Source organism: Melopsittacus undulatus, chromosome 11, assembly GCF_012275295.1.
Source record: "Melopsittacus undulatus isolate bMelUnd1 chromosome 11, bMelUnd1.mat.Z, whole genome shotgun sequence".
NCBI classification, from domain to species: domain Eukaryota; kingdom Metazoa; phylum Chordata; class Aves; order Psittaciformes; family Psittaculidae; genus Melopsittacus; species Melopsittacus undulatus.
This window is the reverse complement of record NC_047537.1, coordinates 12,942,691-12,959,807: the sequence shown is the minus strand read 5'-3', so window position 1 is coordinate 12,959,807 and position 17,117 is coordinate 12,942,691. Positions and strand designations below refer to the sequence as shown.

General features: G+C 46.7%; 1 protein-coding gene across 1 annotated transcript in view; it reads right to left on the bottom strand.

Annotated features, from left to right (window-relative positions):
* The window catches only part of SHISA6 (shisa family member 6), a 224,954-nt gene that overhangs the window by 165,896 nt on the left and 41,941 nt on the right, over positions 1–17,117 (bottom strand). Inside the window, exon 3 of the mRNA XM_034067781.1 lies at positions 1–96. Within this exon, the coding sequence (XP_033923672.1) occupies positions 1–96 (96 nt within the window). The remainder of the gene's footprint in view (positions 97–17,117) is intronic.

The following is a 17,117-nucleotide window of genomic DNA, read 5'->3' as shown; positions in this document are numbered from 1 at the left end:
CCTTCGTGTGTCCTCTTCCTAATGTGACAAACCCGGAGGAGATGAAATTATGGAGATCTGGCCCTCCACTTCGATAAATATCCTTTCCATAGGGACCTGCCAAGGAAAAGAAAACAAAGAAACCATTATTGAGTGTGTATCTATATACACATATATGCTACATAGCCCTACTGTTACCCTCATGTACAAGTATCAAGGCCCCACCACACGGTTCCATTGTTAATGGCAAGCAGAGGGTATAACAGAACATAACACCTATAACAGCATCAAAGTCTTAAGCCTTTCTTGGCAAAGATTTACTAAGAAGAACAATTGCATATTTTGCTAACTGCCAAGGGGTGAACCGATGCTGAAAGGAGAACCACTAACGTGCCAAACCAAACATCCCCATCACTGGGAATTCTGATCATCACTGGCTCGGATGCAGGTTTCCCAGGAGCAGCACTCCCAAGAACTGCTCTCACTCAAACCTTCAAGACTTAAGGAGCTAAAGGAAATCAGAAGCGATGTGACTTTGATCATTCCTGATTCCAGCCTGGCAGCAGCTGTGTGCCATTGGTCTCAGCACAAAAGCAAAGGTGCAAATATCCCTTGTCCAGACTGCGCCCAAGTCTTCATTAACAGCATGATACCAAGCTTTGTCTCCCAGCTTTGATTTGCCCTGGCCCTTCATAGTATCCCTGGATAGCTTCTCAATAGCCTTTTGCAGAACACTTCCTAGGAGCTTTCTCAGTCCATGACAAAAGCGTAAGTTCAGGAGGCACCCAGCCTTTTTAATATTTTAATTTATTAATGAAGCAAAGGCCGTTTGCCTCCTTTTTACCATGCAAAGCTCCGAAATGAGGACACAGTTAATTTTTCAGATACTCTTTATCATCTCCTCCCTTTTTCATGTTGTTCATTTTTCTATTCCTTTTATTTTAGAAAGAGGCAGAGATAAGATAGGTGCTGGGGAAGGGAAGTAAGGCAGCCTCAGGGGCCAGGAATGCAGCTCCCTCTCCATCCTTTCCATGCCTTTCTGCACAAGATTGTGATGCACCACTGCTCTTCTGAGCACGGTGGCTGGGAGTCCATCACAGCAGATGGTCCAGTGCACACTTGAGCAGGGGAGATGAGTTGGGAAGCTTTGGGAAGGCCAAAGGGGCATCAGGGATCCAGGTGGAAATGCAGCCTGGGGCCATGTTCTGCCTGGCTCACATTGCCTCTGACAGATGCTCCAGCCCTGCACCAGTTTTCCAACACTGAGAAAAAATCCTGTTTGTTCTCACAAGCTTGTATTCTGTCTGGCCACACTGTGACAACCAACAGGAACAGAGACTTTGATATCTCACCAGGCTGCGAAGTTTTCCTCTGTCTCTTTTAGCCACTCATTCCCACCTGTGTATCCCAGCAGCTACCACTGATTTTACAGGCCATGACTCCTGTCATGAGAGCCCACCCTGCATACAAGTGGGCTGAAGGTAAGCATCCCTCCAAGTCTAGACTGTCCCAGAATGACAGAATCTCAGACTGGTTTGAGTTGCAGCAAACTTAAAGCTCCTCCAGCTCCAACCCCTGCCACGGGCAGGGACACCTTCCACTGGAGCAGCTGCTCCAAGCCCCTGTGTCCAACCTGGCCTTGAACACTGCCAGGGATGGGGCAGCCACAGCTTCTCTGGGCACCCTGTGCCAGTGCCTCAGCACCCTCCCAGGCAACAGCTTCTGCCTAAGAGCTCAGCTCAGTCTCCCCTGTTCTGGCAGGTTCAAGCCATTCCCCTTGGCCTGTCCCTACAGGCCCTTGTCCCAAGCCCCTGTCCAGCTTTCCTGCAGCCCCTTTAGGCACTGGAGCTGCTCTCAGGTCTCCCCTTCAGGAGCCTTCTCTTGTCCAGGCTGACCCAGCCCAGCTCTCTCAGCCTGTCAATATTTCACTCTTCTGCCCTGCAATGGATCTGAGCAGGCTCCAAACCCCACTCCTCATTCAGGAAGGACACCAGCAACTGCCTGGCCCCAGGATTCCAGCACAGAATTCACCATCACATGAGCATGGTGAAGATCCTCGGAGGAGGCTCACATATGGCAGGCAGAAGATGCTGAGACTTCTGACAAATGTTTATTCTTATCTAACGCAGAAAGCATCCCACTCCCTTCCCTCACAGATCTGTTTTGTGGTCAGGGTCAGTCAAGTGCTCCCTGTCAACCTCTCAAAACACATATGAAGTGTTTCTGCAGGCATGGCAGTGTTAGTAGCAAGACAGTTTTCTTCCTACAGTTATAGTAATGGAAGGTGGTAGCAAAAACCTTCAAATGTGGAGGCATCCACCCATAAATTGTCTGAGAAGAGTTTCCAGAAATAAGAAAGAAGGATTTTCTGCTTCCACAGGGAACATTATGGGCTCTTTCTATCTTCTTCCCACCCAGCTCTTGTGAGCTCTGGCTGCTCTGTTCCTGGAAAAAGGTGGCAGGACTTTGCCTCCGAGTTCCTGGAAGTTATTTGTGCTTCATGAGGTGTTTGCTCTCACCCTGAGAAGCACACAGAGAGTTTGTGGCTGCAATGCCCCATTTGCTTTCTAAAATGTGCTGCAGTTTTTCTCTCCAGAAAGCCAATTTTTGCTTATATACCATCAATTTTCTATGCTTTCTGGGCCAGCTGCTCTGGTGACTGACACTCTAAGAGTGTCACGAATTTACTGGTTTAAAGAAGGCTAAAAGAAACAGACAAATATGTGTTATTCCCCCTAGCTGAGATCAGCTGTCTTTTTATATGTCCCTTTGGAATCTCTGTTTAAGACAGAGATGAAGAAGGGGAAGTATATAAAAAAGCAAATATTTACTGGCAGATTGAAGATTGTTCCATCGGCCATTTGTTCTCTGAACCTTGCTCTGCCCCTTCCTATAGTACATAGTAGTTAAATTAAACCATTCTTGTGATGAAAATCCATTAGCATTTGATCAGAAGTTAGGTTTTCCCACGAGAAACTTGCATTTGTAGACTTCAAGTAACGAGTTTTCCCTTTTTTATGGGTACATTATAGGACGCTACAGTTGCTTTATATAGGTTTTTTTTCATTCCTGCTCACTTGTGATCATTTCTGTTGGCTTCACAGTGTAAAAATCCTGGTAACACCCCTTTTACTTCTAGAAGCACCGTGGTGGCTGCAGGTGGGCCAAGCTCAGCTGCTGCTGTTCAAAGACTTCATCACCACTTCTTGATGGAGATGTTTCACACTGGCATTGCACCTTACCAAAATGCACGTGCCCAGAAGCACAAGAATCAGCAGAGACAGCTGTAAAGCACTGGAAGTGCTGTCCAGGGCTATGCCAGACCAGAAACTATTCCTGTCTCATCCTCTGTTGAGGCTGGTTTCCTCCCTTCTGCCTTCAGTTGTGTGCTCTCACTGGTCTGCTACTGGGAGTCCTTCCATAGATTGTGGAAGCTGTGGGGTGGAGGCACGGGGGTGCTGCAGAAGCACACAGTCAAATGGAGATCTCTGAGCTAAGTCTGCTGTGGTGGGGACAGTTTAATGGCTATCTATCTTCTACCTGCTGCCTACAGGCATTAGGTTTAGACTGGATATAAGGAAGAAATTCTTTACTGTGAGGGTGGTGAGGTACTGGAATGGGTTGCCCAGGGAGGTTGTGAATGCTCCATCCCTGGCAGTGTTCAAGACCAGGTTGGATGAAGCCTTGGGTGATATGGTTTAGTGTGAGGTGTCCCTGCCCATGGCAGGGGGGTTGGAACTAGATGATCTTGAGGTCCTTTTCAATCCTAACTATTCTATGATTCTATGATTCACACTGCTCTTCCTCCTCCCTCACATGAGATCACATCAGAGCAAAGCTGCCCTTTGCTGGTGTATTTCCCTGGGAGCACACACAAATTCTATGGGCTGTTTTAAGGCCCCTTTCAACCCAAACCAGTCTGAGATTATGTGGTTCTATACTCATGTTCTCAGGCTCCCAGCACACACTTTCCCTCTTTTAGAGCTCCTATTTTGGGTAGGATTAGTTGTAGTCTGCAGTCTTCCATATCCATGTCCTACCCACCTTGCACACATTACCTGACCCTATGGCATGGAACATGCAACTTTCCAATACAGTATTTCTCTAGAAATTTTACATCTCCAAGATCTATTTCTCACAATCAAATCTAAAATGCTGCTTCAGAATCCTGTGTCTGAGTCCCTGGAAGATACTATTCCTCCCTCTCACTCCCTGTCCTTGCTACACTCCCATCCATGTGCTCTGCTGCATATAAACCCTCAGATGCACACAAGCTCCCAGGCTTTTTCATGAGAAGAAATAAAGAGGACTCCAGCAAGGCTGTGTGTGTTACTAAAACAAATGAAAACTAACACTTACAGAACTTAAAATCTCCAGAAGAAACTGAAACAAGGCGAAACACGACTTTTTTTCTCTTCTCCTTTGGTTATAAAGCACAGCAAAGGCAGAGAGCAGAGGAGTGTTTTGCCTGCCACACAATAAAGGCATATTCTTTAGGGCATACAGCTCAAAGAGGGAACATTTCATTACAATGGCATCCTGCATAACACACATATGGAACAAACTCAGTCACAAACAGCAATTACATCCCCAGCTCTGATTTAACAGAATTATTAGAGCTGAACTAAAATGCTGTTATCCACCTCTCGGAAATGTTATTACTGAGCACAGATTACATCACCCTGAGAAGGGCAGACAGGGACTGCTGTGGACAGCCTTTTGCATGGTTTACTCTGAGATTCTGACCTTATCCTTGTCACACTTTTCATCCAGAAAATAACCCCACCCCAGAGAAGACCCCCACATCCAAACTGCTCAGCATCAATGTTATTCTCAGACAGATCTCTATGTAAAAAGAGATAAAACCTTTATTTTGGGGGGGGGGGACGACACACAAATATGACCCACAGCCTACCTGCTTCTGATGCTACTCACTTCTGCTGGAGTGAGTCTTTTGGAGCTATTTTATACGTATCAACAGACTGACACAAAGGACATGAGCTGCCAAAATGACCGTGAGGTTTTGCCGAGCACATGGCACACTGCTCCGCACCGTTCTGGTTGTCCTGTCAATCAAACGCAATCATCCTTGAATGCGAGGGGAGGCACAGCTCCAGACCCAAACCAAGGAATTCTTGGAGCCAGCAAGCACGCAAACCAACTCAATCTGAGCAAAGTCTCATTGCAGCAGCTGGTGGTAATCAGCCATGTTGTGGGTTACATTACTGAAGGAAGTATACAGCCTGGAGAAGAGAAGGATCTTGAAGGGGAGACCTGAGAGCAGCTCCAGTGCCTAAAGGGGCTACAGGAAAGCTGGAGAGGGGCTTGGGACAAGGGCCTGTAGGGACAGGCCAAGGGGAATGGCTTGAACCTGCCAGAACAGGGGAGACTGAGATGAGCTCTTAGGCACAAGCTGTTCCCTGTGAGGGTGCTGAGGCGCTGGCACAGGGTGCCCAGAGAAGCTGTGGCTGCCCCATCCCTGGCAGTGTTCAAGGCCAGGTTGGACACAGGGGCTTGGAGCAAGCTGCTCCAGTGGAAGGGGTCCCTGCCTGTGGCAGGGGTTGGAGCTGGAGGAGCTTTAAGTTTGCTGCAACTCAAACCAGTCTGGGATTCTGTGATCCCTACAGATCCCCAAAGCTTTTGTGATGTTTCTGGAAGAGAACGGGTGCCTCACCTGCAGGGATAGAGCCAAGTCTTGCGCACTGTGAGCCAGTCAGTCCTGTGTCATCAGGGACTTGACCAGCTGGCATGGACTCCAGCAAGCACATGGCTCTTGCATAGCTGACTGCCCAGAGCATCAGAAAACATGGTAAAAATTCAGGCCAGGATCACTCCCAAGCCAAGGGGGAACTTTGTGTTCAAAACAGAAACAGCAGATTGTTCGAACGTGTAAACTGGGAGAGCCTTATTTTTCCTTTTGATTTATTTCAGTGAATTCTGCATTATCAGCTTTCAAAATGCCTTTGTATCATATCTTCCAGCCTTCTTTACAACCAGGATGCGTAAAAACTTCCTATTCACTACTGAATACTGAAGCTCTCAAGCAAAATTATTGGCCAGGAACTGGGCTTTATGGTTAATGTTGCATACTGGAAGACTTCCCACAACATCACAAGGATGGGGAACAGTTCCCTGGCATGGGGCTTGTGTCAGTCCGAATTAGCAACCTGCCAAAAATATGCCCAGTTAATGCAGAAGAGAACAAACCAAATCCAGTGCAGTGAGCTCTAAGTCCAGGTTGTACTCATGGGTCTTTCTGGCATGGGAAAAGATAGAGAAAGTGAAGCTAAAAGCTGTGCTGGCTTTCATCATAAGTGACCAAGGGAACACCTCCTTTCATTATCTATTGACTCCATTAAACCACAGCAATTGTCCTTGACTTTGCACCCCCCTGCAAGCTACAAGAAGCTGCAAGAGGCTTCGGGAAACATTAATTTTAGGTTCCGTTGACTTGTAAAAATTACTTTGTCACAGTAAAATACAGGACTGCACTGCTGGAGGGTCTTGCCAGCAATGTGCATCAGGGGTGACAGAGAGACAGTGATGAGTTTATCACTGGGATGCCTAAATAAAAAGCACTTTCAAAGAGAGAGGATTAAGTTAATAGGAAAATAAACTCCAAGGCTCCAAATGCATGTGTTGGCTAGAGAAAACCTACTGAAGCACCTGGTTTGTGGAGGTAACAGCTCTGCTCCCATGGTCTTTCTCATCAGCAGTACCCAGCCACACACGTCTTGAAGCAGGCTCTGAAGCTCCACAAAGAGCTGAAGCCCCAAAAGGACATTCCTTTACTTTGCAGTATGGCAGAGGGAAGAGACCTCATGGATGTTGTTGTTCATGCAACAGGGATGAGGGGCTCACACAAACCACAGACTTCCATGATTACTGTATGCCCTAATCCCTGTGCTGAAGCTTTCCTCCTTGGCATAGAAGTCAAAAAAAGGAAGGAAAGAATGGAAGGAAAAAAGGAAGGAAAAGGGACTCCACTTCCTTTCCCTTGAGGCCATGAGGATCTCTTTTCACCATGGGTGCAATCTGAAGCAATGCCATCATGTAAACCACAGTGAAAGCACAAGCAAATCAAGACTGGCTATTACCTCCATAGAAAACTCACCTGGTTCCAATCTTTGCCCAGTGAGTAGAAGAAAGCCACTACCACACCTGTAAGAACCCAAACTGGCTTGGGGTTCCCATTCAGAGGAGTCTCAGGCACTCAGAAGCCCAGTGTGACTGAAAACCAGTTGTTGCCATCAGTATTAGGGAGAGCTGTGCCACTGCACCTCTGCACTTGCAGCGGTGACGTTACAGCTCCAACACTGCAGAGGGCTAATGATGGACCAGAGCTGAGAAGAGTCGGAGCATGACCAACTGCATAGAGGGGCTCTATACAGCTCTATACATCAAGGGTATCCTTGAAGCTCAGGCTGTCAAAACTTAATGACAAATAAGCCCTTAATCTTCTGCGCCCTTAAGCACACGCTGTAATTGTAGAGCCAGCGATACAGAAGGAGCTCGAGTTTCAGCATGACTCAGGGAAAGGAGAAAAGTTTCCTTCTGTTTTTTTAGCAAGCCATGAATCAGTTCACTTATCCCTAGTACTCACACATTCCCACAACACCCTATCAGGGAAACAAAATAGAGACTGAGGGCTGTTTTATCATCCTGCTGGATTCTGTAGCAAGGAAACAATTACTGCAGGCTGATTTAAACTATTCTATACAGAGAATATCAGTCACGATTAAATGCTGCAGGTTTTCACAGCAGTGTGTCTACAGCTTTATCTAGTTCAGTGATTAGCCTGCTCACTCAATGTGCAGAAGCAGCAGCTTTCATTTCTTTCCCTGCCAACCAGCACTCGAGGCCATCCTCTTCCTCCCTGGTAAGCACCTAAGCACCATTCTGTCTTCTCTGATCCCTGTCAGGTGGGACTTTAGTCCATCCTTTATCCATGCTGCAGTAAGTGAGTGCTGACATTATACAGTGAGTGTACTTGTTCCCAGATCCCTTCATGCTGGCAGGTCCACTGGTGATAGCCAGAAGTACTCATTTGTACTTAAACCCAGTCTCACCTGAGGAAGGACTGAATATCTCTTAGGCTTCAGTGCATGAATCTCTGTTGCTCTGCTGGGAGATGGCCAGTCTTTGGCAATCCTCCCTGTTTCCACTTGGTTAACAGCAGTAAAAAAGGAAAGAGAATAAAAAGAAAAGGAAAAGCCAGCATTTCCCAAGCAGGAATCTCCAGGCACTTCTCCTTCAGTATTGAAGTGGTGCTGCTGTTGCAGCCCAGAGAATATGAGTTTTGCTGTTACCAGTGTAAATCCACAGGGTTTGTACTGACCCAACACTGTGGGGTCTTGGGACCGGGCTGGGCTTGCCTGGACCTGAGCTGCTCCTGGCTGGTTGGGCTGTGATAGCAACACCATGTCTGTCACCACCTATGGCAACAGCCCAACAAAGCCTGGATGTCCCTGGAGACAAACTGATGACCCAGCCAGAGAGATGTGGGAAGAACAGCCACAACAGCAGAGACCCAGGGAAAGTTAAATCCATTCATACATCCATTTGGAGGGTGAAATAAATTACAGAATCACACAGTGGTTTGGGCTGGAAAGGACCTTCAGCTCATCCAGTCCCAACCACCTGCCACAGGCAGGGACACCTTCACTAGAGCAGGTTGCTCAAATGAGTCTTCCTATATTAATCTGAGCTATAAGCACTAGTACTGCTATAACTGGTTTGTGTGGTTTGATTAGAGTGTTAAAATGTAAAGTAACAACACACTTTCAGCTTCACACACAAGGTGAGCTCCCATTGGCTATGTAGGATTTTGAGCTCCCACTGCCCCTCATTGCTGAAGTGCCACATGCAACACAACACAGGCAAAGTGAACTTTCTAGCTTGCAAGCTGAGTTTCTTACTTTCCTGTCAGAGCTGAAAGCTTCACTTGCTGTGACAAGCTAGTACTGCTCCTCCTCCTCCTCTCCATAGTAGACTGGGTGTCTCTCCCTATTCCTGGTCAAAACTATGTTGGATTTTAGTCTGTGCAGCACCAATAAACCTTTGAGTTTCACAATAAGCGGGGTTGGAAGTGGATGATCTTTAGGCTCTTTCCAACCCAAACCAGTCTGATTCTATGAGTCTATAATACATTGGTGTTATTAAGTCAAAGCTTCAAAGAACATGTCTTATGCTTTGCTTCTAATTGAGGTGACAAACAGAGGTGGCAGAGCTGCAACAGTGAGCCCCAGGTGACCTTAGGTAACTCCAGGTAACCCAGGGTACCTCAAGTGATCTGGATGCTGGAGGTACTCATGGCTCAGAGTGTGTTAAAAGCAAGGGATGCTGTGTTAAAAAAAGGATTGCTGCGTTAAAAGCGAGGGATGGAACTCCGCTTCCTGAGGACAACGTGCACGCATTGGCATTTCATGGAGAAACGGAGGACCAATGGCAACCCCTGGTGGGATGGGGAGAAGAACTGGCAAAAAAGTAAAACCTTATCTCAACTGAGAGGTTTTATAATTAAAGCAAAATATTAATATGAATATTGATGTTTATATAATAATAATAATAATAGTAGTAGTGGCATTAATACTAATAATGATGCTGCTGCTCCATCCCTGGCAGTGTTCAAGGCCAGGTTGGACACAGGGGCTTGGAGCAAGCTGCTCCAGTGGAAGGGGTCCCTGCTTGTGGCAGGGGGTTGGAAACTGGATGAGCTTTAAGGTCCCTTCAACCCAAATCCACCTGGGATTCTACGATAATTAAACAGAGATGGAGAGAGAGGAATAAAACCCAAGCCAGACAAGTGATGCACAATACACAAAATGCAGGCAGGCAGGCAGGGCTGACTGATACCCAGCCAGTTCCCAAGCACTGATCAACAGCTCTCAGACAATTCCCCCCCCCCATTTCTATCCTAAGCATGATGTGCTGTGGGATGGAATACCCCTTTGGCTAGTTTGGGTCTGGTCCCTGCCTCTGCTTCCTCCTGGCTTCTTGTGCACCTCCTCATCAGCAGAGCAGGAAACTGAAAATTCCTTGATCAGGGTAAGTGCTACTGAGCAACAACCAAACCATCGGTGTGTTATCAGCATTGTTCTCACGCTAAAGCCAAAACACAGCACTGCACCAGCTGCTAGGAAGAGAATTAACTCTATCCCAGATGAAACCAGGACACAAAGCCTCTCCTGTTTGCTGTATTTTTCTACAGCCCCTCTTTCTTCACTCACACTTCCACAGCCTTCCTATAGGAAGAGCAGCAATTACCTACACATAAAAGTAATCTGAGGGAAGTGTTGAGTGTTTTTCCCATTCTCTGTAATCTGACTTACCAAGTGGAAGCAGCAAGAAAATGTTACTCCTCTGATACAACAGGTACTCAGAAAATTACATCAAGAACCTACACACCAGAGAAAGCCTCTTCTTCAAAGAAGATGAGAATGTTGTTAGAAGATTACATTGAAGATGGAAAGTCTCCAGAGGTTAAGAGAGATTCAAATGAAACCTCAAGACTCTTGTCTTGTGTTGGGATTCTGTGTTGTATGGATTTTGGAACTTCAGCCTTTTATTTCCAAGTGAATAACATCTCTTGAGATAACTAAGTGAAACTGGTTGATTCTCAGTGCCTAACTGGCTTTAGAACAGCAATTTTAATTTGAGATGAAGATATTAATTTCAGAAGTGTTTTAAATGTTTGCATTTGCAATAATCTTCTTGAATAAAGAAGTTGCAAAGCTTCAGATACTGTCCCCAAATGTATTTAGTTTATGGAGTTACTTCCCAATAAACAGAGTATTTAGAAATACATGGTCCACATGTACATCAGCCCTGCAGCCTGCACATTGTGCAAGGACTTCCAAGGGAAAAGGATGATGGTGACTCATTTTTCCTTCTGGATAAGGCAGGAAAAGGGAATGTACATGCTGCTGTCTCACTTTATTCTAAAAAGCTGAGTCCTTAACATACATGATCTCAGGAAGTCTCTGGGAGACTGGGGCTGAAAGGAGAGGAAGTACCTGTATGCATATCTTAGCCTCAGTCATCCTCTGAAGGGCTTGGTCCTGTCACTAGGGATAGAAAGCGCAGAGAAGGTAAAAAGTAGGGTTGTCATTAAAAAATCAGATTTTCTTATTAAGATGTGTGGGTTTTTTTCTTTTTAAGGTGGGGGAAATCTTCATTTGAAAGATTCAGTAGAATGCAGCTTACTAAGGGACGTTGCTGGAAATGGAAACGAGGAGAATTTATGAGGGGAGACAAAGTGGCATGAGTGATTGAGCACTCCATTTTCTCAGGTACAGGAGAAAAGGAAAATTGCTTCAGGTGCTCTCTGCTCATGTGCTGAGCCTGTGAATTCACAGCAGGCTGTGAGCATTCCTGCTCTCAAGTGCTAGGACATAGTCCTCCCTCAAGTGTAAATATGTGTGGAGACCAAGAAGCTCCACTCTCTGTCTCCATCCTAGCCTCTCATGTGGAGCCCCAGAGCTGATTTTCTCACTGGTATTAGGCAATCCCCACCAATGATCCTTAATCCATTCCTGTCCATTCAGGGTATGGCTACAGGGAGATCAACTCTTTATTTGTCCTGGATCTGTTCTGAATTCAAACACATTTGAAAGCTATAGAGAAAACCAGCCTGAGAAAAAGGAGAATGGCAAATGGTGCAGTACATTACACTCAATGAGAACAGCAGGTTCCTGTAGGCTCCTGGTCTAATACGGTTCTATCCTGAAACTCTCCTGTTGCTGCTTGCTTTTCTTTAAACAGAAGGTGAGAGCACCAGAGGGTTCAATACATGAATCAGTAGTTGCCTGTTTAATACTCTCACCACTGCTGGCTCTCACCCCTCCTGCTGTGCTCCTGTCATCAGCAATGCTGCACTGACACTGCAGGACCACGGCTATGTCCAGGAGCACAAGAGGGGGCCACTTGGACACGTCTCCAGCGTTCAGCAGCACATCCCAAGTTTCCTAATGCAGACACATGTAGAAAGCTCATAAGCTCAGCGGGTGCCTTCCAGCAGGGAAAATGGGGAGAAGTGAGTGTTTGGTAGTGCTGCAGATGCATTAACAAACAGACATTTCTGCGCAAGTGAGAGCAGGATATATGAGACTGGTTTTGGCTTAAAACCTCTTCTTTCTCCTGAATTAACAAGAAGCTGTTCCCTGTGAGGGTGCTGAGGCCCTGGCACAGGGTGCCCAGAGAAGCTGTGGCTGCCCCATCCCTGGCAGTGTTCAAGGTCAGGTTGGACACAGGGGCTTGGAGCAAGCTGCTCCAGTGGAAGGGGTCCCTGCCCATAACAGGGGTTGGAGCTGGAGGAGCTTTTAAGGTCCCTTCCAACCCAAACCATTCTAGGGTTCTGTTAACTGCTTCAGCAGCCTGTATCTGACCCTCCTCATCCTAGGCTCCTGCTTATCTCTGTTGGGTTTTTGTTTCCTCTTCGTGGTCCTGCCTCACATGGGGAAAACAGTGTGTTAATTGAGAATGGATGCTCTATGCTGGTGCTCTCCATGCTGGACCAGGAGCATGGGACACGCACAGCTATCTGCATGGAGTGCCTTTCCATACCTCCCAGCACGATCTCCATGCTCATTCCAGTGTGTAACAGGAGGCAGCATTAACAATTCCCCAAGACTGCAGATTCCTAGAGGTAGACTCAAGTTGCACTGGTGCCATCTGTTTACTTGTTTAAATGCTTACAAAGAGTGGCTTCTGGGTATTTGATCTGGTTTTATATGGTAATTCCAATGCTTACTCACAGAGATCTCCATAGCTAGGAGGAATGATGGTAAATAGCACTATGCAGAGCTCTACACTCATGTAACATCCACTTTTATTGGGGTTGGATATGCAGGAATATGACAGGGATACATTCCCAAAGTACACTGAAGCAATCTAATGGCACAACTTGTACTGCTGATAATGAGAGACACAAGGCCAGCAGCTCCCTGTGTTGTGCTTTGAAATTGTGCCCTGGAGTGCCTTTCAGCATGGGTTGCTCGAAGCCTAACCCAGTTCCTAGCAATGCTGTGCCTCTGAACACTGTATATGATCTCTGGATGCAGGAAGGGAAGAGCATCACAGCCAGCCAAGCTATGCTGCTTCTGCTGGAGATTCGCTGATCTCATTTAGAGAGGGCCTAATATTCCCCTTCTAATTAATTTGTTCTGTTAGCCTGCAACTGAACTGCCTTTTGTTCTTCGGGAGCTCCTCAAAAATTAGATGCAATACCTAATGGAATTTAATTATATAGGCTAGGGGAAAGTGATTAAGGGCAAAGGGCGGGCTGATCACACCACATGTCTTCAAGGGCAATAGCAGAAGGGAAGCTGGAGGCTACTTCTTCTCAGTTGGAGAGGGGATACTTAGGAGTGACTGACTCCAGTAGGAACTTTAAGGGTCGAGATGAACATTCTTTGATATCTGGATGCCTTTGCAAGGGGCAGATGTGTATTCCTAGAGCTGTTCAGATCTTTCTTCAGGTACCATTCAAGTGAAATTAGGTCTGCACATCACCCTTGGCTTTGTGCAGCACATCCCGATTCTAATGCTCTTTAACCCCCTTGGGAACTGTAACAAGAAAAACAGGCTGCAAGCAAAGGATCCACCAAGAAGCTGAACAGAAAGGCATTTTCCAGGGCTACCTTGACCCCTGGACCACATATCCCAGTTCTCAGGGGAGAATTGAGTTACACAGATGTGAAATGTGAAGGGGATTCAGGAGTGAGGGCTCTTAGGCTAAAATTGAACAGAAATGATGCAAAACTGCACAATTCCACCAGAGTCTGCTCACCACAGGTATGCCAATCTGTAGTCCATGGCATAGGAATAACTCTTACTCAGGGGAAAGTTGTGCAATTGCAGAAAAGGCTGGCTTAGGAAAGAAACAGCAAAATGAAGAGAGGAGAGAGGAAGAAATGGGGCAAAGAAGGATGCCTGATAAAAAGAAACCATCCCAACTCCTAGAAACTGCCTACAGCAACACAACTGAAGGTATGCAATGATAACCTGGGTAACCACCAGGCTGTAGAAAGCACAAAGTACAGCCCATTCCAGGCGCACCCTGCATTTTAATGTACTTGAATAGCATTGATGTTCTGGAATCATGTGCCAGCACATCCTATATGGAGCTGGGTTCTGAAATGGTAGGAAGAGAGGTGGCTGGGATCCAAGGTGTCCATGAAAGCCACCAAAAGTAATAACTTCCATCATCCAGGGGAGAGTTTCCTGGGGCAAGGGTGGCTGCAAGCTCTGGGGCACTGCACTGATCCAGGGACAGGCTATTGAGTGGCTGTAAAACCATGACAAGGAATGTGTGTCTCTGCTCCCAGACTGGCAGGATCCTCTTGTGAAGGCACACTGGGGATGTGGAAGAGGTGCAAGGGCAAGAATGTACCCTAATGTCACCATGTAGGTTAAGTCCTAAACCAGATGGAAATGGAAGAACATTGTATCCAACTATTTTGCCTTAAACAAGCTGATTGAAGCACTGGTACTCAGCAGCCTGCTGCATACTACAGAAGATCTTTTCAGTCCCAACACACAAGCCTTGTTCTACTTAAGAAACACATCCTCAAGTGGGAATTCAGCAGCACAGGGTCAGGGAAAGCAGTGCAGAACATGGCTTTGTTCCCAGCAATTTCTCTGGAGCCACAGGAGGCACCAGACCTTAAGACGGTGATAAGGAAGTTCAAAGGATTACACTTAACTCTTCTAGACTACATGGTGGAGCATCCTGTCCCTGTCCTGGTTAGCAGTAGCTGGTTGAGAAGAGCCCTTGTGCTAACGAGCACCTTAGGACAACAGCAGAGAAAAAGGACTTCCCCACTGAATGAGGACCCCTGAGCAGGACATCAACGCTTCCACAGTGTGCAGCAAACACGTTCCTGCCTGAGTCATTAGTCTCACAAATACCAGACCTGTCAGGCTGCCTCTGACTGTCAGTGATAATGTCTGTCTGATTGAGGAGCTGATGGGGGCCACTCAGAACCCATCCTGCTGCAAAACAGAGGCCCATCTCCCAAAGCAACCTGTGATTTATCAATAAAGCATCTCTTCCACAGGCTTTCAGGAGGTTTATGCTGCTGCAGCCACGCTGCTGCTCTCAGCCCAGCCAGCTGAACACAGCAGAAGCAGCTATGATCCTACTTCTGATCTGAAGTCAGCAAGCTCAAGCATATCCAGGTCTGCATGCTCCTCCCCAAATAATCTCTTAACCAACAGAGAGGTCAAAGCTATCCCACTTGCAGAGCTAATTAAGCACAGCCACATGGTCCAGAAGAGCCTGCAATAAGTGCTCTTAGATTGTACGAGAGAGAACTAGAAGCTGCTATGAAAACAGCAATGCAATGAGGTGCTTCCCAACTCACCACCTCTGTCTGCAGCAGTGGGTGGCTCCCAGACAGTCTGCACAGGTGGATGTGCCAGGGATTATCCTGCCTCCTGATGCACCGAGCCGCTGGGTCTGCTCAGAGACAATGAACACTTTGGACTGGGATGTTCGGCTGCTGCAGAACCCAGTTTTGGCAGCATGGAGAATGGCACAAGTGAGTCCTTCCTGAGCTCGAGAGCAAACGAGATGCTCTCTAAGAGCTTGGTTCCGTGTGAGTATCACTATGAGAAACCAGAACTAAGACACAACTGTGTAAATCGACAGTGTCAGGTCTCAGGATGACCTGGGCACCAATTTCCTGCTAGAAAAGTGAATCCTTCTGATGTTTTTTCACTCTGAGTCAAAGCTTAGTTCATTGGCTTTTCCTTCACATGGAAATGCCCTCTGATTTTACTCAGCAGCACACACCAGTTTGGCCTTTTCCCAGTATTTGGAGGGATTTTAGATGTGTGCACAAGATTTTAATGTAATCAGCTTGCTATCCAGGGAGAGCAGTGTGAAGTGGGAAGAATGCATCAAACTGGGAAGCCTGAGAAGAAGAAACACTGAGCAGATTCAAAAGCTAGAGATCACACACTAATTAAATAAAGCTGGGTTGGGTAATGCTTGCTCATGGTACAATAACCTCTCCAGTCGGAGCTGTGGATCTGTTTTGTTGCTTCCCAGTTTCTTGGTTTTCTGTTGGGCTTGTTTTACAGTTTCACGGCTGTTATCATAGAATGGGTTGGGTTGGAAAAGACTAACATCATCTAGTTCCAACCCCCTGCCATAGGCAGGGATGCCTCACGCTAGACCATGTCACCCAAGGCTCTGTCCAAGCTGGCCTTGATCTCATAAACATGATAGTTCTGACACAGCTCTGCAGTGGTGACATTAATGACCAACAATGACCTCTTCCAATTCAGCAGCCCACCAGCATGCATGTGCCTGGCCTGTATTGCTGAGTGTCTTTTAGAAAGGGGAGTGATAGTGAGTGTGTATTGAGACAGAGGAACAAGGTTCGGAAGGGAAAGCAATGCAGACTACAGTTTGGGCTGGGAAATGTTTTCACTAGTGTTATAGAATGTTTCAGGAGAAAACCTAAGATTTCTCAGGTGTTTTATGGACATTTCTGTCCTGTCACTAGTCCTTACAGCAGCTTGTACAGCCCAGTATAGAATCATGGTTTGTGCTGGAAGGGACCGTAAAGTTCATCCAGCTCCAACACCTGCCACGGGCAGGGACATCTTCCACTGGAGCAGCTTGCTCCAAGCCCCTGTGTCCAACCTGGCCTTGAACACTGCCAGGGATGGGGCAGCCACAGCTTCTCTGGGCACCCTGTGCCAGCGCCTCAGCACCCTCCCAGGGAAGAGCTTCTGCCTTAGATCTAACCTGAACTTCCCCTGTTTCAGTATGGCAACCTTCCCCCCTAAACAGAACTAGGAACAAACATAATTCCAAGTTCAGGGTACTGTGGAACTCCACCCAGGCTGTGTCATCCCAGATCAACATCCCCTCTGTGCTCGGAAAACTGGCAGCATGAGCAAAATAAAACACAAGGTATTCGGAGACTAATGTTTCTGCATCTATTTTGGGTTAAAGTGACATTAAGCTGCTGAATGAGAGTTTGTCTCTGTGCCTGAGCCACAAGGAAAGAGGAACCAGAAGACATCAAGAAGCCCCAGCTGTTTAATTCAGCACAGGCTTCGAGCTTTGGAGATCTCAGGCAAAGCTGGCTGGGAACCAGGGCTGAAATTGCACAGAAAGTGAA